Source organism: Oryctolagus cuniculus, chromosome 10 (assembly GCF_964237555.1).
Source record: "Oryctolagus cuniculus chromosome 10, mOryCun1.1, whole genome shotgun sequence".
NCBI classification, from domain to species: domain Eukaryota; kingdom Metazoa; phylum Chordata; class Mammalia; order Lagomorpha; family Leporidae; genus Oryctolagus; species Oryctolagus cuniculus.
The window spans coordinates 30,639,655-30,665,342 of record NC_091441.1 but is presented as its reverse complement, the minus strand read 5'-3'; the positions used below and the strand labels follow the sequence as shown (position 1 = coordinate 30,665,342).

The window sequence follows — 25,688 nt, the reverse complement described above, 5'->3', positions numbered from 1 at the left end:
AAAGTTTATGAAAAAAAAAGCACATGAGAAAACTGTGTAGATTAAAAAAAAACAACTTTGCAATGAAATAAATTTATCTTTTTAAAAAATGATTTATTTATTTGAAAGACAGAGTTAGAGAGAGAGAGAAAGAGAGATCTTCCATCCAATGGGTCACTCCCCAAATGGCCACAATGCCAGGAGCTGAGATGATCCAAAGCTAAGAGCCAGGAGCTTCTTTCAGATCTCCCAAACACTTGGGCCACTTTCCGCTGCTTTCCCAGGCCATTAGAGGGAGCTGGATTGGAAGTGGAGCAGCTGGGACTAGAATAGGTGCCCATATGGGCTGCCAGCGGCTCTACCTGCTATGCTTCAGAGCTGGCTGCCTAAATCTATCTTTTAATTTCATTTTTTTCCACAAACATTTTGAAGTGCCCTCAACACAATACTAAGAAAACTTTACACACATAAATTCGGAATTTAGATGAAATTGTCAATTCCTTAATAAACCAAAACTCACTCAATATTAAACAGATAATCTGAACAGCCTTCTAACTATTAAGGAATGTAATTCCCAATTTCTTGACTCCCAAAAGAGAAATTCCTAGATGCAGATGATTTTACTGGAGAATTCTGCCAAACATTTAAAAAAGATTGAACACCAATTCTTATAATTTCTTCCAGAAAACAGGAGAGAATATTTCCAAATCATTTTATGAACCTAGTATTACTGTGATACCTAAACAAGACAGTACAAAATAAAACTACAATATCTCTCATGATATATAATTATTAAATATAATTTAGCAATATATAAAAGAATTATACACCATGACCAAATGGGGTTTAGTTCAAAGATGCAAGAATGGTTCAATGTTTAAATCAATGCAACATACCATATTAATAACTAAACAAGAAAAATTACGCAATCAAGCCAATTAACACAGAAAAACCATTTGGCATATTCAACATCTACTCATGACTAAAAAATACTTAGAAAAATTGGAATAGAGAAGAGCTTCCTCAACTCGATAAACAGCACAACAAGTACAAGAAAATGTAAAGCTGGGGCCGGAGTTGTGGAAGAACAGGTTAAGCCTCTGTTTGAGGGTGGCATTCCATAGAGTGCCAGCTCAAGGTGGTGGTTGGTTTTTTTTTTTTTAAGATTTATTTACTTGAAAGGCAGAGTTAGAGAAAGGCAGAAAAAGAGAGCCAGAGAGTGCTCTTCCTTCAGCTAGTTCACTCCCCAAACGGCTGCAATGGAGCTGAGCCGATCTGAAGCCATGAGCTTCTTCAGGTCTCTCACATGGGTGCAGGAGACCAAGGACTTGGGACATCTTTTACTGCTTTCTCAGGCCACAGCAGACAGCTAGATCAGAAGCGGAGCAGCCAGGACTCAAATCAGCGCCCATGGGATGCCGGCCCTGCAGGTAACGGCATTACCTGCTGCTATGCCACAGAGCTGGTTCCAGGATGCTCACTTCTGATGTAGCTTCCTGTTATTGTGCCAGAGAAGGCAGAAATTGGCCCAAAACTTGGGCCCTGCCACCCATGTGGGAGATCAGAATGGATTTTCTAGCCTTGCCAGACCTGGCTATTACAGCTATTTATGGAGCAAACCAGTGGATAGAAGATCCCTCTGTCTTTCCTCCTCTGTCACTCTGCCTTTCAAATAAATAAATCCTTAAAAAAATGTAAAGCTAACTATTCATGGTGAAAGATATAGAATACCTTTCTTCCCCCAATATCAAGAATGCAGCAAGGATGCCTCCTCTTAATGCTAAGAGTTCTAGCTGGAAGAATGAAAGAAAAGGAAGTAAAAGGCATAACAGGTTAGAAAGAAGAGCCATCTGTGTTTATAGATGGCACTATTTCTGCACAGAAAATCCCAACAAATCTACAAAAAAAACCTAGAACTGCCGAGTTCAGCAAAATCACAGTACACAAAAACAACACACAAAACATGACATCATTACATCTTTATATACTAAAATGAACATGTGGAAACCAGTTAAACACAACATCATTTATAATCACTCCCCCCAAAATTAAAATACATAAAGATCTAACGAACATGGGCAGGACTAAGAACATCTAAGTAAATGGACTCGTCACAGATCAGAAGACTCAACACAGCCAAGATGTCAATTTTCTCCAAACTAATATAAAGATTTTACATAATCCTCAGCAAGACTTTTTATAGTTATGAGATTATTCCAAAATGTATATGGAAAGGTAAAGGAACAAGAGCTAAAACAAATTTTCAAAAGAACAGAGGTGGGGCCAGTGCTGTGGTGTAGCGGGTAAAGCTGCAGCCTCCAGTGCCAGCATCCCATATGAGCGTCAGTTCTTATCCCAGCTACTCCACTTCTGATCTTACTCTCCGCTATGGCCTGGGAAAGCAGAAGATGGCTCAAGTCTTTGGGCCCCCGCACCCTCGTGGGACACCCAAAGAAGCTCCTGGTTTCAGCTCAGCTCTGGCCATCGTGGTCATTTGGGGAGAGAACCAGTGGATGGAAGACCTGTCTCTGGCTCTACCTCTCTCTGTAACTTTCAAATAAATAAAATAAATCTTAAAAAATAAAGGTAAAGGAATCCATTTTATCCCAATTCACAACTTAGCTACTGTAATCAAGACTGTGTGGTAGCACAGACACATAGATCAATGGAACATAATAGGAATTTCAGAAATAGACCTATACAAATACATTCAAAACAACTTGGACAAAAGTATAAAAGTAACTCGATGGAAGAAAGCCTTGTAACAAATTATGCTCAAGCAATAGGCCAAAAAAGTGAACTTCCACCTACATCTCACACCTTACACAAAAATTAACTCCAAATGTATCACAGACTTAAATGTAAAAATAAAACAAACAAAAAAAAGGTAATCTTCAGGGCCTAGGCCTAGGCAGAGAGTTCTCAGATTCAACACTACAAGCAAGATCCATAAAAAGAAAAATGATATACTGGACTTAATCAAAATTAAAACCTGTGATCTACGAAAGACTTATTTTTAAAAAGGATGAACAATGAACAGGCTCGGAGAAAATATGTGCAAACTACTCATCTGACAATAGACTAGTTTCCAGAATATATCTAGAACTCTTAAACATCAACAGGAAAAAAAATTCAATTAGAAAAAAGACAAAAGGCATGAAAAAACCAACAGGAATATACAGATGCCAAAAGAACACATGAAAATACAGTATTAAGCACCAGTAGCTGTTAGGGAAATACAAATGAAAACCTCACAAAAGACATCACTAGATACCTACCAGAATGGCTAAAATGAAAAACAGTGATAACACCAAATGCTGGCGAGGACGCAGAGAAACTGGATCACTCCATACATTGCTGGTAGGGATGTAATAGGGCACAGCCACTCTGGAAAACAGTTTAGCAAGTTCTTAAAAACTATACACACAACAACCATATAACCAGCGATTGTACTCCTGGACAGAAATGAAAACTTAGGTTCACAAAAAGCCTGTACAACCAATCTTTATAATACTTTTATTCATAATAGTGAAAAACTGTAAACAACCCAGATATCCTTCAACAGGTGAATAGTTACACAAACTAGTAAGTCAAAACCTTGGAATACTACTCAGCAAAAAAAACAAATGAACTATTTCAACACATAGCAAACCGGATCAATTTTCAGAGAATTATGATGAATGTAAAAGGTCAAATCCAAATGGTTACATGATATGATTCTCTTTATGCTAACATTCTTGAATAATAAAATCATAGAAATAAAAAATTAGTGGGTCCAAGAGATTTGGGTTAGGAGTTGGATGCGGGAGGTGAATTTGGCTACAAAATGACACCATGAGGAATCTTCATAGTAAAATATAGTCTGCATCTTTACTCTGTCAACGTCATTTTGTCTGTGATATTTTCCTATAGTCTTACAAGATATTACTATAGGGATAACCAGATAAAGAATACTTAAGAAGTTTCTATTTTTTTAAACAACTGTAGATGAATTGACGACTATTTTCATTAAAAGTTTAATTTAGGATAGCAGGTGTTCAGTGATTAGACACATGCACCTACATCAGCTCTGGCTCCTGGCTCTCCCTTTCTGCCAATGCAGATCCTGGGAGGCAGCAGTGATGGCTCAGGTAATTGGGTTCCAGTCACCCTCAAGAGACCTTCATTGTGTTCTTGGCTCCTGGTTCTGGCCCAGCCTACATCACATCCAGTCACCGGATCTACTACTCAAATAAATAAATAAACTTAAAATGTAAAAGACAGGGGCTGTGGCAGAGCAAGTGAAGCCGCTGGCTGCAGCGCTGGCATCCCATATGGGTGCCAGTTTGAGTCCTGACTGCTCTACTTCTGATCCAGCTCCTTGCTAATGCACCTGGGAAAGCTGCAGAGGATGGCCCAAGTCCTTGGGCCCCTGCACCCATGTAGGAGACCCAGAAGATGCTCCTAGCTTTGGATCGGCACAGCTGTAGCCACTGCGGACATTTGGGGAGTGAATCAGTGGATGGAAGACCTCCCTCCCTCCCTCCCTCCCTTTCTCTCTGCCTCTCTGTAGTTCTGCCTTGCAAATAAATAAATAAATCTTTAAAAAAAAATGTAAAAGATGAAGACTATCACAGCAGATTTTTTAAAAATGTAATTCAACAGCATGATATTCACAAGAGATAAAAAAAAACTAAAAGAACACAAAATTGTAGGTGTAGGGGCAAACTGAAGATTAGGTAATCCAGCTTCTTTAATATCAAACGGTAGTATTTAATACTAGTACAAAAAGCATTCCTAGATATAAACTCACTATACAGAATAAGTAGTCATAAATATAAAATAAATTTGAACTTTGTGAACCAATAACAATTTTAAAAAGTTTAAAAAGTCCATAGAAATACAAATGAACAAAAAAAATTCATAAAAGATGAACATCCATGCCCGATTTCCACTTTCTTAAAGAATAAAGATGTAAGATCTGAACATCATTAACAAGCCCAACAGTCTTATACAAAACTTTACACCAACAATGGAAAAATAAAAATTCTCAGCAACTCCACTTCTGATCCAGCTCCCTGATAATGTCTTGGGAAAAGCAGCAGAAATTGGTCCAAGTGTTTGGGCTCCTGTTCCACCTATGTGTGAGACCCAGATGGAGTTCCTGGTTCCAGGACCAGGCCTTTGCAGCCATCTGGGGAATGAACCAGTGGATGGGAGATCTCTTATCCCTCCCTCCTCTGTAATTCAGACTCAAACAAATAAATCCTTAAAAAAAAAAATTCGACAGGCACAAACAAAAATTATAAATGATTACCAGATAGTCTCAACAGATTTCAAAAAACTGGTATCACACAGACCACACTATCTAACCAAAATGCAATCAGAAATCAGTAACTAAGTTAGGGAAACTCATGTTTTCAAATTAAATTTTTAAATAACTCAAAGAATCCACAATGGAAACAGAAAAATATTCAGAGAAAAAAAATATATTAATTATCAACCTTGTATGACCCAGAGAAAAAATACAAAGACGTTTTCATCTTGAATGCTACAATCGGTTGTCAGAAAGTTCACAAAAATGCGTATTGTGAAAACTATACATAAATTTCAAAATTTTCTGCACCAAGATAAACATCTTTTAATTCCATTTTTCCACTGACTTTTGAAATTATCTTTGTGTAGCAAAATGCTCAAACTTAATGACAGGCATCCAGTGAAAGAAAAACAGAAAAACCCACAGGAAATATAAGAAATGAAAAGCAGAAATTGAGAGGATACATTAAAAACCATAAACAAAATTAAAAATCTGATTCTCTGCAAAGCCTTAAAACTGGAAACTTTTAGCTAAAAAAGCATTAGAGATTAACAACATAATGCTATAAATTCAAGAAACTGGATGGAATGAACAGCTTTCTACGAAAGTACAACCTACTGAAACAGGTTTGAAAATAGAAATACGAACATAGTTCTAGAAACAAAGAAATTGAATAATGAAAAAGCATCCCCCCCAAAAGAAAAAAAAACTGGCAATTTTCAAGCTATCAAAAGTGCTACCAAACATTTTACTCTTATATAAACTCTTCCAGAAGAAAAAGTACGTTCTTTAAAAACTATAATTACTCATTAGAGACAAATATCCTAAATAAAATATCTTCAAATTGAATCCAATCATTAAAAAAAAAAGGATAGCTCACAGCTGAATCTATACTTGGAACACAAGGTTAGTTTAAATATTAGAAAATCAATGTAATTCACAACAGATTAGTGAAGAAAAATATGATGGTCTCAAAAGATATAGAATTCATGTTTTTTTTTTTTAATTAGTAAGACAGAAGAGGAACATCCTTAATCTGAAAAGATAATCTACAATAAACCTACAGCAAGCATCATACGTACTTAACTGTGAAACTCTGAAAGCATTCCCTTTAAAATCAGGAACAAGATCAGGATGCCCCCATCAGCTTCTATTCAACATTGTACTGGAGATCCTAGCCAGCACATTAAGACAAGAAAAAGAAAGAGAAAAAAGCATAAGAATTGGAAAGGAGGAAACAAAGGTGTCATTATTCAGATAGGACGGTCTGCACAGAAAAATCCAAAAGAAATCTATGGATAATTTATCACAATTAGGAGTACAGCAAGGTCATTATACAAAGTCCAACTCTACTTCTATACACTAGAAGGCAGAAAGCACAATTACAGAAAGATAACATTTACGATTTACTACAAAAATAAGATGCCTAAAAATAAACAGAACAAAATATTTGTAACATTTTAATTGAAAATTATAAAACTTCATTGAAAAATTTAATTATAGAAAATGGAGCTTACAATGTTTATGTTGAAGAACACACAGTAACAAAATATACATCTCTCCAAACAAGTTTACAGATTCAATGCATTTCCCATCACAATCCCAACAGGATATGGGTATTTGCCTATATAACTTGAGAAGATTTTAAAACTATATGGAGGAGTGAACAGCCAAGAATTTCACTGAGGAACTACTCCTACTCCAAGGTAGGAAGACTTAGCTCCTTCATGTTCCTCAAGGACTGACTAGACAGTTTCAGGGCAACCTTCCCTGTGAGAATTTAACTGAACTTAATAATATAAAAAAATGTCTGAAGGTATAAAACACTACGAAGCCAACAAGGATCTGATCTGCCCAGATTTTGAAAACACAGCCTAGAAAGTTGAGTCTCAGGGCCAGCGCTGTGGCACAGCAAGCTAAGACTTTGCCTGAGGCACCCACATCTCATAGTGGCACCAATTCATGACCTGGCTGCTCCTCTTCTGATCCAGTTCCCTGTTTACGGCCTGGGAAAGCACTGGAAGATGGCCCAAGTGCTTGGGCCCTTCTACCCTCCTGGGAGACCCAGAAGAAGCTCCAGCCTTCAGATCAGCCCAGCTCCCCAGCCGTGGCAGCCATTTGGGGAGTGAACTAGCGAATGGAAGACCTTTCCAACTGTCTCTCCCTCTCTGTCTGTAACTCTACCTCTCAAATAAATCTTAAGAAAAAAAAAAAAAAAGTCCCTTGATGCCTCTTTTGCCCTGGAAACATCAGTCAATGGAAAAAGGGAAACAAACAGAATAGACACATGGATAGGGCTAGGGAAACAAGCTATTTGTAAAACACAATCAGGATCCAAAAGTTGTACTTTCAAAATTTATACTTATTAAATAAAAGTTTAGGAAAAAACACAATCAGGAAGAGCTAGTATGCCCTACAAATTAGTATGAAAAAGATGGACAGCACAATATAAAAATGAGCACAATGTATTCAAATAAGCAATAAGCATATTTAAAGGGACTTAGACATTAGGGGAATGAAGATAAAAACCACTACACATCGACCAGATGTCTGCAAGTAAAAAGGTAGACAAGGGATGTGGAACAACTCGAGCTCTATATCATTAATGAAAGGGAATGAACAAAATACAACTATAGACTGGTTTGAGTTTTGGTTTTAGATTTTTTAAGGTTTATTTTACTGGGTACGGCAGTGTGGCATAGCAGGTTAGGATGCCACCTACAGCACCAGCATCCCATATTGGCACTGGTTCTAGTCCCAGATGCTCCACTTCCAATTCAGCTCCCTGCTAATGGACTGGAAGGCAGTAGAAGATAGTTCAAATGTTTGGGTCCCTGCAGCCACGTGGGAGACTTGAAGCTCTTGGCTTTGGCCTGGCTCAGCCCTGGCCACTGTGGCCATTTGGAGAGTGAATCAGTAGATGGAAGCTCTCTCTCTCTGCAACTGCCTTTCAAAATCTTTCTTTAAAAAAAAATTAATGAATAAATAAATAAATAAATAGAAAGGCAGTTAAAGAGGGGTGTGGGGGAGACAGGATAGAGAGAGCGAGCCAGCGTGTGCTTCCATCCACTGGTTCACTCCCCAGTGGCCTCAACAGCTTGAGTTGGGCCATTCCGAAGCTGGGAGCTTCTTCTGGTTCTCCCATGTGTGTGCAGGGGCCTTAGCACTTGGGCCATATTCTGCTGCTTTTCCTAGGCTATTAGCAGAGAGCTGGATCAGAAATGGAAGAGCTGGGACTTGAACCAATACCCATCTGGGATGCTGGTGCTGCAGCAGGTGGCTTAACCCGCCACAACACCAGCCCCCAGAGAATGTTTAATAGTTTAAGACTTTTTTTTTACTTTTTGATGTATGAAAGCAATGCAGCCTACAGTAGAAACTACAGTTCAAATTCTGAGCTTTCATCTTTTCCTGAGCTGGCATACAGTGAGCTACACTCTCCTGATGCTGGGCAGTGTGGCAGCAAGCTACAGCTCCCAACCTGCCATGCAACCACAAAAGAAAATCAACACTCTACACTGTGCTGCGAAGCAAGGACACCACACAGGTTAAGTGTATTACATGTACTTTGTACTTAAAATATTGTGGGGGCCTGTGCTGTAACATGGAGGGTTAAGCTATCACCTGTAATGCCAGCAAACCACAGGGGTGCCAGTTTGGTTTGTGTCCCAGCTGCTCCATTTCTATCTAACTCCCTGCTAATGGCCTAGAAAAGCAGCAGAGGAGAGGATGACCCGAGTTTTTGGGCCCCTGCCGTCATTGTGGGAGACCTAGATGAAGCTCCTGGCTTCAGCCTGGCCCAAAGCTCCCCCCTCCCCCCCGACAGGTAGAGTTAGGCAGTGAGAGAGAGAGACAGAGAGAAAGGTCTTCCTTCCATTGGCTCATCCCCCAAATCCCAAATGGCTGCTATGGCCGGTGCACTGCGCCAATCCAAAGCCAGGAGCCAGATGCCCCTCCTGGTCTTCCATGGGGTGCAGGGCCCAAGCACCTGGGCCATCCTCCACTGCACTCCCGGACCACAGCAGAGAGCTGGACTGGAAGAGGAGCAACTAGGACAGAATCCGGTGCCCCAACTGGGACTAGAACCCAGGGTACCAGCGCCACAGGCAGAGGATTAGCCTAGTGAGCCACGGTGCCGGCCTCGCACCAAATATTTTCAATCTGCAGTTGGTTGAATTATGTATGTAGAACCTGCTGATACAGAGGGCTGACTACACATATACAGAAACAGACACCATATATACCATACAGTTCCATTTACAGAACGTTCAAAAACAGGCAGAACTAATCTAATGTTTTACAGTTAACCAGTAGGTACCTTTTGAGAATGAGGTTAGCTACTGAGAGAGAACTCAAGGACGGTCTCTAGGGCGCTAATGATGTTCCTTCTCTTGACCTGCAGAGCTATACGCACAGAACTCATTCAGATGTGCAGGTGAGCTGCCGGGATCAGCACACTTTCTATGAGCATGCCATGCATCAATAGAAATTATTCTTACAGAAGTTGTTACCAGTTAATAGTTACTAGAACACCGTGATGCTGTTAGTAGAGACAGACTAAAAGACTAGAGTTCAGAACCAGCAGAAGGACAGATGGATGGACGGATGGATGCAGACAGAGAGAATGACAGCTGATGGACTGGCTGGCCATGTGGCCAACCAGACAAGAAAAATAAATGATGCCATTCAGATCAATGGGGGGTGGGGGGAGTGGATTCTAGAAGTATGAAAAGTGACGGAACAGTTTCTTATTCTTTGAAAAAGATAATATGCATCTGGATTACCACTTTACACCACATACAAAATCAATTCCAGGTGAGTTACAACATGAGAAAGGTTTAAAAAAAAAAAAAACTACACAACTTTGATAATAATGAGAAAATATCTTCCAGTACCCCTTTGAAAAATTTCGAAGACTCAATAGCACTATCCATAAAAATTGATAAAAATCAGGCTGGCACCGTCATCCCATACAGGAGTCAGGTTCTAGTCCCGATTGCTCCTCTTCCCATCCAGCTCTCTGCTGTGGCCCGGGAGTGCAGTGGAGGATGGCCCAAGTGCCTGGGCCCGTGCACCCGCATGGGAGACCAGGAAGAAGCACTTGGCTCCTTGCTTCGGATCGGTGCAGCAGTGGCCATAGAGGCCATTAGGGGAGTGAACCAATAGAAGGAAAACCTTTCTGTCTCTCTCTCGGTCTATAACTCTAGCTGTCAAATTAAAAAAAAAAAAGTTTAAAAAATTGATAAAATCTACCATACTAAAAGAATGTTTGCTCATTAAAAGAAGTATCTGCCCAGTGTTGTGGCATAGTGGGTTAAGCTGCCACCTGCAATGCCGGCATCCCATATGGGTGCCAGTTCTAGTCCCAGCTGCCCCACTTCCCATCCTGCTCCCTGCTAATGTACCTGGGAAAGCAGCAGAAGATGGCCTAATTGTTTAGGCCCTTGTGCCCACGTGGGAGAACTGGAAGAATTTCCTGGCTCCTGGCTTTGTCAGCCCAGCCCCAGACACTGTGGTCATGTGGAGAGTAAACCATTGAATGGGAAGATCTCTCTGTCTCTCCCTCCCTCTCTCTCTGCAACTTACCTGTCAAATGGAATAAATCTTTAAAAAAAAATTTTAAAGTCAACTAAAAAATTTGTACTACATACACTAAAACTGTAGAACTATCACAAATCCATAAGAAACAATTTTTTAAAATCCAGTACACACATGGCAATAGACACGAAGTGAATTATCAGAGGACAGAAGACCAGTCAGCACAGTAAAAGATGCTGAAACTCACTGGCAAAAGGGGCAAAGTGAGAACCAAAGAATGGTATTATACACACACAGGTAAAAACTTTTTTTTTTAAAGACTTACTTATTTGAAAAAACTGAGTTACAAAGAGAGAGGGAGAGACAGAGAAAGATCTTTTATCTGCCAGTTCACTCCTCAAATGGCTGTAACAGTCAGGCCTGGCCAGAACAAAGCCAGAAATTTCTTAATTTTTCTTTCTTCCTTCTTTTTTGACAGGCAGAGTTAGACAGTGAGAGACAGAGAGAAAGGTCTTCCGTCCATTGGTTCACCCCCCAAATGGCCACTATGGCCGGCGCACTGCGCCGATCCGAAGCCAGGTGCTTCCTCCTGGTCTCCCATGCAGGTGCAGGGCCCAAGCACTTGGGCCATCCTCCACTGCTCTCCCGGGCCACAGCAGAGAGCTGGCCTGGAAGAGGAGTAACTGAGACATAATCCGGTGCCCCAACTGGGACGAGAACCCAGGGTGCTGGCGCCACAGGCAGAGGATTAGCCAAATGAGCCGCGGCGCCAGCCCAAAGCCAGAAATTTCATCAAGGTCTCCCATATGGGTGCAGGGGCCCAAACACTTGGGCCATCTTCTGCTGCTTCCCCAGGAACATTAGCAGGGAGTTGGATCAGAAGTGGAGCAGCAGGGACTTGAACCAGCTCCTGTATCTGAAGTTGAAGGTGGGCGGCTTTACCGGCTACACCACAACACTGGCCCCATGGCAAAAACGTTTAAAGGCTGACAAAATCAAGTGTGAGCAATAAAGTTGAGCAATAAAAAACTTGATTGCTGGACAGATCATAAAGTGAGACAATTTTCTTTAGAAAGTAACTTGACATTGTCTACTACTGTTGAGCATGCACATAATCTTAACACCAACAATCCTATTCCTAGAAGAGCTGCAATGAAATATACAAATATTTACATTAAATAAAATCAATATAAAGATTACAAATAGCCACCTATCAGCATGGATCAAGGTTTGTCCACAGGATAAATTTGCAGAAAGTTTATTTATAGAGCTGTTGGATTTCAGAAATGTGGAGATGATTGGGGACCAAGTTCCTGCCACCCAATGTTGGAGACAGGGATAGAGTTCTGGGGTCCTGGCTTAGGCTTGGCCCTGCATAGCCAGGCGGTGACAGGTATCTGGATGTGAATCTCCCTCTCTCTCTCTCTCTCATTCTGCCTTGCAAATAAATGTATGTATTTTTTTATTTAACAAGCTTCTTAAAGAAAAGAGGGGCCAGAAATTGGCATAGCGGGTAAAGCCACCACCTGCAATGCCAGCATCCCATATGGGCACCAGTTTGAGTCCCAACTACTCCACTTCTGAACCAGCTCCCTGCTAATGGCCTGGGGAAAGCAGCAAAAGATGGCCCAACTCCTTGGGCCCTTGCCACCGACACAGGAGATCCAAAAGAAACTCCTGGCTTCAGCCTGGCCCAGCTTCAGTCATTGCAGCTATCTAGGGAGTGAGCCAGTGGACTAAAGATTGATCTCTCTCTCTCTCTCTCTGTAACTCTTTTCAAATAAATAATCTTTTTTAAAAAAGTCTCAAAACAGAGAAAAGGAGGAAGAAAAATTATCAAAGAAGGCAATTCCTCAGCCTGAAATGGTACCCACCAGAAGGATTGAAAACGGGCCCACTGCTAGACACATTTCACAGCAAAGATACTCATCAAGAAAGGTTACTACAAAAGGAAAACCATTAAATCTATTTAAATCTACAATGGACTTCTCATTAGCAACACTGGGTATTTTTAAATTCCTGGAACAAAGCTTTCAAAGTTACAAGAAAAATTATGAATCTACACAATCATGCACCACGTATAACATTTTAGTCATCAGTGGATTGTATGGATGATGGTGGTCTCATGAAATCATAATGGTGTAGAAAATGCCTATAATCTAGTGATGTCACAACTAGCACAACCATGCTAAGGTTAAAGAGCAACACATTACATGTATGCAGTGATGCAGGTACAAACAAACCTATCAAACTGCCAGCCACATAAAGCATAGTACATAAACCTATGTACACGGTACATAATACCAGTAACTGGTTATGTTACTGATCCATGTACCTACCATACTTCTTAGATTTTAGAGTGTACTCCTACTTACTCAAGAGATTACTGGGGCCGGCACTGTGGCATAGTGGGTAAGGCCGCCACCTGCAGTACCAGCATCCCATATGGGTGCTGGTTCTAGTCCCAGCTGCTCCTCTTCTCAGCCAGCTCTATGCTATGGCCTGGGAAGGCAGTAGAAGATGGCCCAAACCCTTGGGCTCCTGCACCCACGTGGGAGACCTGGAGGAAGTTCCTGGCTCCTGGCTTCAGACCGGCACAGCTCCAGCCGTTGCGGCCAACTGGGGAGTGAACCAAAGGATGGAAGACCTCTCTCTCTCTATGTAACTCTTTCAAGTAAAATAAATAAATCTTTAAAAAAAAGGGGGGGGGGGCTAAAAAATAAATAAGAGATTACTGTCAAACAGTATGCTGTGCTATGCCAGTGGCAGCCTCATACATTTATCATGTCTTTTAAAAAATATTTATTTGAAAGAGTAACAGAGGAGAGAGAGAGAGATCTTCCATCTACTGGTTCACTAAGCAAATGCCCACAACAATCAGGGTTAGGCCAGCCCAAAGCTAGCAGCTCTACCCAGGTTTCCCACAAGAGTGGCAGGAACTCAAATACTTGGGCCACCAACCACTGGTTCCCAGGTACATTAGCAGGAAGTTGGACTGAAAGCACAGAGTAGCTTTCACTAGGCACTCCAATATGCGATGCAGGCATCCCAGCACAGCTTAACCAGCTATGCCAGGATACCAGCCACTACTACATCTCTAGATTGCATCACTTCCCCTGTGCTGCAACTTATTCATCACTCCTCTAGCAGTAAAACACGCTCGCTCGCTAGCTCTCTCTCTCTCACACACACATACATACATACATAATGTACAAAAGCAAATATATGGATTTACATACAAGGAACTTCAAAAAGTTCATAGAAACAGAATTAGAAGATAAGTATTTGCAGTCCATTCATGGTTTTCTCAGTATGCATTTTTCATTGACTTTCTGAAGACCCTTCATGTATCTACCACATAGTCTAGGTTAGAGCAGGTTGTAACATCTACATGTAAGAATATTCTACTTGATGTTTAAAAATGATGAAATCACCTAACATATTTCTTAGAACACACCCTATTCTTAAGCTAAACTTAAGCATGACTAAATCTTTATCTAAAGTTTCAATCAGGAAAAAGGCAAGCCATTTTCAAGTATTTAAGAACTTCACCGCCGGCACCGCGGCTCACTGGGCCTTGCGGCGCCGGCACACCGGGTTCTAGTCCCAGTAGGGGCGCTGGATTCTGTCCCAGTTGCCCCTCTTCCAGGCCAGCTCTCTGCTGTGGCCAGGGAGTGCAGTGGAGGATGGCCCAGGTGCTTGGGCCCTGCACCCCATGGGAGACCAGGAGAAGCACCTGGCTCCTGCTATCGGATCAGCGCAGTGCGCCGGCCGCAGCGCACCAGCCGTGGCGGCCATTGGAGGGTGAACCAACGGCAAAAGGAAGACCTTTCTCTCTGTCTCTCTCTCTGTCCACTCTGCCTGTCAAAAAAAAAAAAAAAAAAAAAAAAAAAACTTCACCAAGTTCATTACCAGCATATCCTTCCTGATACAACTACTCAAGACACATTCCAGAAAAATTTAAGAAACATCTAAAAAGGAGAAAAAATAGGATCCAAACAACAGAACTAACCTAGGAGTACAATGTAAACTAAGCCGTGGATGACAGCCGGATAACAAGCTTCCAAAATTAGAAAAGGGAAACCAATCCAGAAAGTCTACCAAGAAAAGCTGAATGGTAACAAAATAAGAACACGTTGTAATATTAAATTTTAAAACGAATTTCAACGGATTCTTCCCACTCAAGCAGGACTGTTATACTTCTCCTTCTAAGGACTAATTTCATAGAAGTAAAGTTTCTCCAAATCCCACACCATTGGTTCTACAGTGATTAATACTTAAACATTTAAAAGTTGGCTGTTAGGACTCAATTTCCAAAAATTTTCTTGTAGAAGTACAGAAAGGCTTTTCAGAGTTTTATACTTTAACTATTACAGAAGTCAAGAATAACCAAGAGCAAAGTTAGAAAAAAAATTGTTTTAAGTAGTAGAAACTAAAGTGCTAGGACAGGTGGAAAACAATCTAATTTCTTATCTATAACAGAGTTGAGACATATTAGAGTTGAGATATAGAAAAAAATGACTTTTGGAATTGACAAACACTAAAAACAAAAAATAGTAAAATAGCTAAAAAGAGTTATACCGGAAGTGGGATTTAATAGGAAAAATTGTACTTTTTAAATTTTTCCATATAATCTGCATAAGTATGGCTTTCATTTTTTAAAAAAAGTAGGAATAATAATATTAAAACCACTTTCCAGATTAGCGAAAAGGTCAAATAATTTGTCCAAAGTCATACTGTAGATAACCATTAATCCCAGTGCTAATGCATTTTTTTTAAAGTACCTTCTGTGACATAATCTGACCTGTGTGAGTAACCAAATGAAAAGCTCTAAATGTATATACTAGTTTTATATTATTCTCACAAAAAGCTCATCCACGGAAAGTCTGTATTTCAAACCATATTTCCAAAAAGTCTAGGAGAAAGATGTTACTAATGGATCAAAATGAGTATTAATATGACAGTCTGAACTACGTTACACTTTAATTCCACATCATATTTTAACCTTAATTCTTTAAACTAGGTACCTGAAAACAAATTATCAAGACAATGCATGCGTGCAATGGAGAAAGGAAGGCTTTCTAACAGTATAAAGAAAACTGGATTTCCATATGCAAAATAAACTGGACCCCACTGTATACCACATACAAAAACTTACTTAACACTGATCAACAACCTATAAATGTAAAAGCTAAAATGATCTCCATATAAAACTCCTGGAGTAGGCATTGAGCCTAGTAGTTAAAAGATGCTTATGTCCCATATCAAATACCTGACTCCAAATTCCCACTGACACAGACCCTGGAAAGCAGAGGTGGTAGTTCAAGTAATTGGCCACCCAAAAGACATGGATTGTGTTCCCAGTTCTTGGTTCCAGCCCCCAACCCAGTCCAAAACATTCCAAGCATTTAGGCAATGAACTAGAGGATGAGGGTCCCCCTTACCCCAACCCTGTCTCTGCTTCTCAAATTACAAAAAAAAAAAAAAAAAAAACCAACTCTCCCTAAATGAAATACACAGAAATCATCACAGCACTGGACTGGGCAACAATTTCTTTTTTTTTTTTTATTTTTAAGATTTATTTATTTATTTGAAAGAGTTACACAGAGAGAGGATAGGCAGAGAGAGAGAGGTCTTCCATCTGATGGTTCACTCCCCAGTTGTCCGCAACCGCCCGCGCTGAGCTGATTCAAGCCAGGAGCTTCTTCCGGGTCTCCCTGGCAGGTGCAGGGGTCCGAACACTTGAGCCATCTTCTACTGCTTTCCCAGGCCACACCAGAGAGCTGGATGGAAGTGGAGCAGCTGGGTCTTGAACCAGCGCCCACGTGGGATGCCAGCACTTCAAGCCAGGACATTAACCCGCTGTGCCACAGCGCCAGCCCCAATGATTTCTTAAAACTAAAAACCAAAAGCACAAGAAAAAGGGGGCCAGCATAGTCACATAGCAGGTTAAGCTACCACCTGCAACACCAGCATACCATAAGGGCTCCAGTTCCACTTCCAATCCAGCTCCCTGTTACTGTGCCTGGGAAAGTAGCAGAAGATGGCCCAAGCACATACAACCCTGGTCACCCACATGGGAGACCTCGAAAAAGCTCCTGACTTCAGCTGGCTGCTGCAGCTAACTGGGGAACAAACCAGCGGATAGAAGATAACTCCCTCTGTCTCTCTCTTTCTCTATATAACTCTTTCAAATAAATAAATCAATCTTTAAAAACAAAAAAAGTACAAGGGCCGGCGCTGTGGGAAATAGCCTAAGCCTCCACCTGCAGCGCCAGCATCCCATACAGGCACCCCTCTTCAATCCAGCTCTCTGCTTTGGCCTGGAAAAGCAGTGGAAGATGGCCTAAGTGCTTGGGCTCCTGCACCTGTGTGAGAGACCCAGCAGAAGCTCTTGGCTCCTTGGGGAGTGAACCAGCAAATGGTAGACCTTTCTCTCTGTCTTTCAATCTCCGTCTGTAACTCTGCCTCTCAAATAAATAAATAAAATCTTAAAAAAAAAAAAAAGAAAGAAAGAAACAAAGCACAAGCACAAAAAGAAAAAATTAGATAAAGTATACTGCACCAAAATCAGAAACTTCTGTGCTTCGAATGATGCTATCAAGGAAATGAAGATAGTCTACACAATGGAAGAAAATTATTTACCAATCATATTTCTGATAAACTTATCTCCATAGCATAGAAAAAAATTGTAACTTTATAATAGAAACAAATAACTCAATTTAAAATGGGCAAAAGACCTGAATAGACATTTCTCCAAAGATATACAAATGGCCAATAAGCAAATGAAAAGATGCTCAACATCATGAGACATCAGGGAAAAGCACAATAAAAACCATAATGAGATAACACTTTACAGCCACCAGGATGGCTGTAATTAAAAAGATAACGAAGTGCTAGCAGCAAGTGGAGATACCAGAATCCTTCAACACTGCTGGTGGGAAAGTAAAATGGTATAGTACCTTGCAAAGCAGTTTTAACAGTTCCTCAAAAAGTGTTCCCACCTGATCCAATAATTTCCCTTGTATTTATCTACCCAAGAGCATTGAAGACATATGCCTACACAAAGCCTGTACACATGTAGATGAATGTTCATACTAGCCCCAGTGGAAAACAGTCCAATGTCCTACCAATTCATACGTGAAGAAATGAAATGTGCTGTATGTCCACAGTGGAATATTACTTAGCCATAAAACGTAATTAAGTACTTGGATATGCTACAACAAAAATGAACCTTGATAAAAGTCACACACAAAAGGCCACAAGTTGTATGATTCCATTAACTTGCAATGTTTAGAACAGGAAAATCCATAGAGTGAAGTAGGGAGAGTGGATTGGGCAGATTAAATTGTAACAAGGGCCCTTTAAAGAATGATTGCCACCTAGCAGCCCACAAATGAGAATTATGCAACTGGAGGAAAAAGGAGGAAAAAAAAAAAGCTGCTCTGGCTGAAGAAGAGGTAAGTGACTCCAGAAACTCAACTGTTACGCCTCTTCTCCACCCGTGTTGGCTCCTCTGGAGACTATTTTTGGAGCAAGAAGCAAAGCAGCAGTGACAAAAGTCCAGGCCATCAGATCTTATGATCCTGTACTACCTTAACAACTAGTTAATCCACAAACCTGTCAATTCACAAACTAGTTAATCATCCCTTCAACTCCTAACAACCTAGATGCTATAAGCAAGCAATTAGTAAAACCAATACTTTCTCTGGCACCTGGGAGCTTCTAGCATGATACATTATTTTTTTTAAAGATTTATTTATTTATTTAATTTGAATTTGAAAGGCAGAGTTACAGAGAGGCAGAAAGTCTTCCATCCGCTGGTGTACTTTCCAAATGGCTGCAACGGCCTGAGCTGCACAGATCCGAAGCCAGGGGGCCAGGAGCTTCTTCCTGGTCTCCCACGTGGGTGAGGGAGCCTAAGGACCTGGGCCATCTTGTACTGCTTTCCCAGGCCACAGCAGAGTTGGATCTGAAGTGGAGCATTAGGGACTCGAACCGGCACCCATATGGGATGTCAGCACTGCAGGCGGTGGCTTTACCTGCTAAGCCACAACGCAGGCCCCAGGATACATTATTGTAATGGACTACACAGACCACATTTTCCATTCTCAGAGAACTTCGTCTTCCTTTCTCTCACACTATCAGGATCATCTCCTGAGTCAGGTTTATGTGATATGATTCTAACCCCCAGGCTGCGGATGATTAGAACAAAAGTGGACAGCTCTGACAGCCAGATTCTGTCTCCCAGAAGCAGAAGAGAGGTGGGCTCGTATTCTAGTTACTTGGACCAAAAGGCAGCAAAGAAAAGAGCTGGTGTATTCTTCTATGACCAGACAAAATCTCTGACGCTAGCTTACAAGGCAGTCTCAACAAATGAAACTGTGAGGCAACCCCCTAAGGTTTTATAGGAATTCTCTTATTAAGAGCATAAAAAGCAAAAGGCACTATACCAAAGAGGATGACCTCTGCCCAAATTTCTGATCTTGGGCACAGAGTCAGCACCAGCCAGATGTGACCTGCTCAAAAGAAGGGCTCTAGAGGGTAAGGGAAAGCCTCCCAGTGGCAGTATCAGCAGCAACAAGTGTGTCATCCAGGTTGGCTACCCATTTCCTCTACTGCCAAAAAGTTACCCAAGAAACACCGTGGTCCAGTAACTCAACTACCAACTGACCATCAGAATATATCCTTAACCAAGCACCATCATTTGAGTCCTGGATGTTTCTTCCCATCTTCTTCCTTTCTAACCAATCTTTAGTGAGTTTCTCCATTTCCCTTCCACTATTAGTCATTTAAGAAGAGTGTTATTGGGGCCAGCGCGGTGGCATAGGGGGTGAAACCGCTGCCTATAGTGCCAGCATCCTATAAGGGTGCCAGTTCCTGTCCTGGCTGCTCCACTTCAGATCCAGTTCTCTGCTTTTTTTGGCCTGGGAAAGCAGCAAAATATGGCCCAAGTCCTTGGGCCCCTGCACCCGCGTGGGAGACCCAGAAGAAGCTCCTGGCTTCGGATCAACACAGCTCCGGCAGTTGCGGCCAATTGGGGAGTGAACCAGCAGATGCAAGTCTGTCTGTCTCTCTCCCCTTTCTGTGTAACTCTTTCAAATACAATAAATAAACCTTAAAAAAAAAAAAAAGTGTTATCATTTAACTAAGTCTACAAATTTTAGGATAAAGGCCAGAGCCAGACCTGAAAGTATCCAAACAAAACAACATAGCTTGGGCTCTGAAAAGCAGACTCTAAAGTTACCCATCTGAAGTTAAAAATCCCAGTTTTTTTCAGTCTCAAATTGTATGGTCTGGCTGGTGCTGTGGCACAGTGAGTTAACGCCCTGGCCTGAAGCACCAGCATCCCATATGGGTGCCAGTTCTAGTCCTGGTTGCTCTTCTTCCAATCCAGCTCTCTGCTATGGCCTGGGAAAGCAGAAGATGGCCCAAGCCCTTGGCCCCTGCACCTTTGTGGGAGACCTGGAAGAGGCTCCTGGCTCCTGATCGGCACAGCTCCAGCTGTTGCGGCCATCTGGGGAGTGAACCAGAAGACCTCTCTCTCTCTCTGCGAAACTCTGCCTTTCAAATAAATAAATAAATCTTTAAAAAAAAAATTGTTTGGTCTAAATAAGGTTATTTAATCCTCTGTAGCAGTCTGCTCTTCCTAACTTAAACTAAAATAACTGAGAAGCTACTTAGGAAAGAAGGTTAAGTTCAGCTTACAGTTTTGGAGGTTCCCAGTTCAAGATCAGGCAGCGGTGTTAGTTTAGGCATCTGGTGAGATTGGAGGATGGCAACAAAGAACACATGCAGAGGGAGGTTCCCAGGGTAGTCAGGAAGCAGAGAAAAGGCTAGGCAGAACTTGGCTTATAGAAATCAACCTTCAGGCCAGCGCCGCAGCTGACTAGGCTAATCCTCCGCCTGCAGCGACGGTACTCTGGGTTCTAGTCCTGGTTGCTCCTCTTCCAGTCCAGCTCTCTGTTGTGACCCGGGAAGGCAGTGGAGGATGGCCCAAGTGCTTGGGCCCTGCACCCGCATGGGAGACCAAGAGGGGGCATCTGGCTCCTTGCTTTGGAGTGGCGCAGTGCGCAGGCCATAGCAGCCATTTTGGGGGGGAACCAACGGAAGGAAGACCTTTCTCTCTGTCTCTCACTGCCTAACTCTGCCTGTCAAAAAAAAAAAAAAAAAAATCAACCTTCAAGAGAACTGCCTTTTGGGGGCTTTGCCCCCAATTTGACCTAAAGACCCCCTACTGGGTCCACATTCTACACATCAAGTTCAACCATTAACATTAACCCATTAAACATAAGCGTTAAGACTTTGGGGATTAAATATATTGGTGAGTTGGGAAGTTAAATTCTGCTCAATCCATAATATCTCAGTGCCTCAATTTCTTCATAGAATTTTAAGAATGTATGTATGATGTGCTCAAACCAAACCAGGCATGTAATAAGCACTGTATTATAATGGACATATATCATCATCACCACCACCATTTGTATTGGGGGAGCAGGGTACAGCTCATATTTTAAAAAATGCAAGTAACATAGGCCTGCACTGAGCAACAAAGGCAAGGAGTAGATAACCTTTCTAGCATCTCCTCTGAAAACTTCTCAATTAGGTAGGTCACCTAATGTGAACTGTAGGGGAGTCATGTGTCTTCTATCAAGTTCAGGGAGAAACACACAGCTGATTTACAAACATTTGATGAAGGTAATCCACAAACCAAAATGGAAGAGGGAGGCAGAAAGAGAAAAAACAGCAGCAGCAGCAGCAAAACAAAACAAAAAACCATTTCTCTGGTTTGCACTACTTTACAGTTTCTGGTCCCACTTGAACCTCAGCACCGACTGCCCCTTCTGCCAGATATGTACCAGTAAGTTAGTTCTCCACTTCATATTCAGTTTTGACTGACAACAGTTAGAAAAGCCTAAAACACATTTGGAAAAGTTTTCATCAACAAAAGACCGGGAAGAGTTACATCTTTTACCGCAACAAAAATTAAGACTATGCTGCAGGTAAAAATAAAAACAAATTGAACTTCAACGTTCAGTTTTATCAACCCATCCTAAACTCAAGGCTCAAGGTGTCTGGCCTGGTTGTTTCAAAAGCTCCACAGGTGTTAATAGCTCTACAGCTGGACCTGAGCTACTACAGCCCTTAGCCTTAAACATCAACACCCTTACCCTGTCTACCATGGCTCTCTGTATAAATTAGTATGGGGTGTAACATGTACAAACATACTTTTCTCTTCCTGGAAAATAAACAATTCTTTTAAAAACAGGAGGGAAAACAACAGTTACATTGTGCAACCTACAACAAGCTCCTTTAGTGGAAAACACACCTCTTTCCCTCTGGTCCTCTCCATCAGCTACCAACCAACAACCTTACCCTACCTCAAACTCAATCCTCTACTGGATCGCTGCTCCTCCGTATCCGAACCAACCAACCTAGCACATTCGTCTGTTACGCAAACTGCTTGCCGTTAATTCCACGCTCACCACTCTCTCCTACTTTGAAATTTTTTAAAAAATCGGCATTTCTGACTCTAAATTTCCTATTTATGTCGCTAGTAATTCAGTGATCCATATAAAATAAAGCGGGCTCATGGATCACACCTGGTCTGTTTCAGGTGCGGAGTCTCCGAAGGTTATCAGTCTCGGCGGGGGTGGGGGTCTTGTCCGTTCTCCCCCATGGCACCTCAACTTAAATCTCTTCTATTCAACAACGGTAGCAACAGTAAAGTTATGACCTTGTTCCAAGGCTAAGACGACAAGATTTTTTTTTCTCTTCAAGAGCAGAAAGAGTGCACGGAAAAACCTCATGTCACCTCGGACTTTGCAGTTTTCTTTCCACGGCACTAAGGAAATACCAAGGTTCGAGGCCGGTTGTTGAAGGCAGGGTTGCCAAAGGCCCACGCTTCTCCCGACGACGGGGGGAAGCAGTGGAGGGAGGAAGGGGCCCCTTCCCTGGCACACCTGACCAAACGGTAGCATCAGCCATCAGGGAAGGAAGAAAAAAAATTCCCGAAACGCAACTTCACGTCTCACCAAACAGGCGTCCGCCAAGTAGACTTCGGGATCGCCACGCACACGGACCCCCCACCCCCCACCCCAGGGTGGAAAATCACACGCCGTTCACCACCTGGGCCCTCAGGCGGAGCGGGGAGTCGGACCCCACGTGCCCCCGCGAGGGCGCCCCGACCCCGCGCCAGGTGTGCGGAGAGCCGGCCCGCAGCGGCCGGCCCTCGAACGACCGCCCGCCCGCCCGCGGCCCAGGCCGCCGCCCCCGCGTCCTCCACCGGCTCGCTCCCCTCCCGCGCGCTCGGCGCCCGCCCTCACGCGGGCCGGGCTCGGGGCGCCGCCAACCGGCCCCGGCGAAACAAGGCGGCGGCGGCCGGCGACGCTGCGGCTTCCCCGCCTCCCTCCCCAACCCCTCCCCCGCGGCCTCCACTCTCCACTCCCGCGGCCCTGCTTACCCTCAACTCCTCGAAATCCGCCATTTTATACCACCCGCGGGCTCCGCCGCCACTGCCGCCACCGCACCCCTTCCCGCTACCGCCAACGACGCCGCAGCCACCACGGCCGCCGCCGCCTCCAGCACCATCCTGCACTGGGCGCCGCTGAAAACGCCGCGGCCGCCGCCGCCGCTACCGCCGGGCCCCTCACGTGACCGGCGCGGGAGCCCCGCCCCCGGCGCGCCACCGCCCCGCCCCTCGCGGCGCCCCCTGCCCACCCGCGAGGCCGCCTTCCGCCCGCGCCTTCCGCCCGCCCGCTCCCGCGCCAGCCGGCTCCCCGCACGCTTCCGGCGTCCGGTCCCGCGGCCTGGCCCTGCTCGGCGCCGCATCGCCTCTTCCCTGCCCCTCGCGGGGGTCCGTGCCCACTCCCCGAAGCGCCGTAGAGATCGCAGCGTTACCAGCGGACCTGGCGGAGGGCCCGACCTGAAGAGGTGGCCGGGACTCGTGACGGGAACCTTCGGGCAGATTCACGCGGCGCCCTTCACATGGTGGCTGGAGACGGAGCAGCGGCAGCAAATAAACCATCCCCCAGGCTAGTTGTGGCGGAACAATTTAAATATGGGCGTTGGCGCGGCCTGGGTGAGACCTCTCAATTGCTAATGTCCGAGGGCTCACCTGGCTGATTCCTGACGACTTTGAAGGGCGCCTGAATGTCACGGACTGCAGCCTTGCGGGGCGGGGGTTGGTGGCGCTGGGGAAGAAGTGAAGAAGGGCCTTGATAAAAAGTGGAGGGGTCAGGGAAATGTGAGACCCAGCGAAGAAGGAGATGCCAAGGCAGAGTGGCACCCTAATGTGCTGATGAAGGATGAGAGAAGATGCTGAGTCCAGCTGGCCAGAGACCCGCCGGGCCGGCCCCCGGCTCCGATTCCTTGAAGAGGCCGCGAACTCACCCACGAGAGGACTTTTAAGACCGTGTGATGTACAAGGCCCTGTCTCATCCGCTCCTACCTGCTGCCTCCACCTACACCCCCTCGGAGCCCACTGGCTGCACATCTTCCAGTCCCTGCATCCAGCAAACCTCCCCTCCACCTCCCACCAAGTTTTCAGACAGCTAAATGTTGGTCCTGCGGCCGAGAGTAATTCCCAGTCTTTTTCTTAGCTTCTCTAACTCCTGTTCATCTTCTACATCCGATTGCCACTTCTTTCTAAAAACTTGGTTCCATCCACATCCCCCATTTGGGTTCCGATCCTGTGTTAAGCTACTTGTAGGCCGGAGGGCGCCTCCTTACTTTGAGTCTGTGCTTAGTATGTGTTTGCATTAACTAGCTGGGTCTTCTGAGCTGCAGTCAATCACAGGTCACAGACTGATCCGTAGTCAGTCAGGATGTCTCTCTACAACACTTGGGTGTTTTGCCCAGGAGTGGTGTCTGACCCAGTTGCAATCCACAGTTGTTGAACCCACCAGAGAAACTGCCTGAAAATCCTGAAGAAAAGCTAATTAAGATCTTAACTTGTAATTTTGCCTTTTGACACCTGTTATAAGTGCTCACAGGACCCTGAACTTTTCCTTCATGCCTTCATGTTAATTATCTAGGTGTTTATGTGATTATTATACATAATAAAAGTATTGCTCAAAATTTTTATCTTAAAATCTAAACCCATTAGGCTGTAATGATTGGTAAACGACTGACAAATCATTGTTTAATGAATGAAGGACTGAATGAAAGTGTGTAAAGGCGATTGTTAGCTTTGTTATCTTAGCTTGCCTTATTCTTGCTCTTGGTTTATTCTCCTTAAGCTTTGATTACATCTAGGGTTTTTATCATTGTTTAACAGATATTAAATTAATGCCACTAAGCTAGGAGCTTTAGAGGAATAGAAAGATGCAAAGAAAACAAACATAGCCCTGCTGCCAAGGAAGTTAACATAGGAGGGACCAACGTGAACAAAACTGTTGGAAGCAGGAGATTTCCTGGTGTTCATTGTAGTGACTTCTTCAGCATCCTTTCTGCCCCTTCCTCAATGTGTAGCAGCTGCTGGCTGAGTTGGGGAGGTTTGACTGCTGAGTTCTAGGTGCTGTCCCAGAATGGCTTAAGCCAAAAAGAACTATTATGTCCTCCTAGGCAGCAGTTAAATCAAAACCAGACAAGTGACTCCAATTAGTGCTGGCTATCTGTAAAATGGCAAAACCAGAATTGGCCTTGACATTCACCCTATCTATGTACTTGTCAGGATTTTTTATTATCTTATTTGAAAGGCAGCATTGGGGCCGGCGCTGTGGTGCAGCAGGTTAAAGCCCTGGCCTGAAGTAACGGCATCCCATATGGGCGCCGGTTCTTGTCCCAGCTACTCCTCTTCTGATCCAGCTCTCTGCTATGGCCTGGGATAACAGAAGATGGCCCAAGTCCTTGGGCCCTTGTACCCACATAGAAG

At 43.4% G+C, this 25,688-nt stretch overlaps 1 protein-coding gene across 42 annotated transcripts in view; it reads right to left on the bottom strand.

The window, feature by feature from the left end:
* PIAS2 (protein inhibitor of activated STAT 2) overlaps nt 1-24,900 on the bottom strand; it is a 105,896-nt gene extending 80,996 nt beyond the window's left edge. For 6 of the 42 annotated variants that reach the window (XR_011379338.1, XM_070050211.1, XM_070050208.1 and 3 more), the window contains exons 1-2: nt 23,722-24,900; nt 3,258-3,366 (exon numbers count right to left, since the gene is read on the bottom strand). Coding sequence is in view for 9 of the 42 variants with exons in the window: in XM_070050211.1 (XP_069906312.1) it covers nt 3,258-3,366; nt 23,722-23,840 (228 nt within the window). In the remaining 33 variants the exon portion in view is untranslated. Of the gene's footprint in view, nt 1-3,257; nt 3,367-6,357; nt 6,450-22,416; nt 22,762-23,276; nt 23,493-23,721 lie in introns of those variants that run through there. The other 36 variants (XR_011379343.1, XM_051851961.2, XM_070050220.1 and 33 more) reach the window with 16 other exon arrangements.
* Nucleotides 24,901-25,688: the final 788 nt, after the last annotated feature.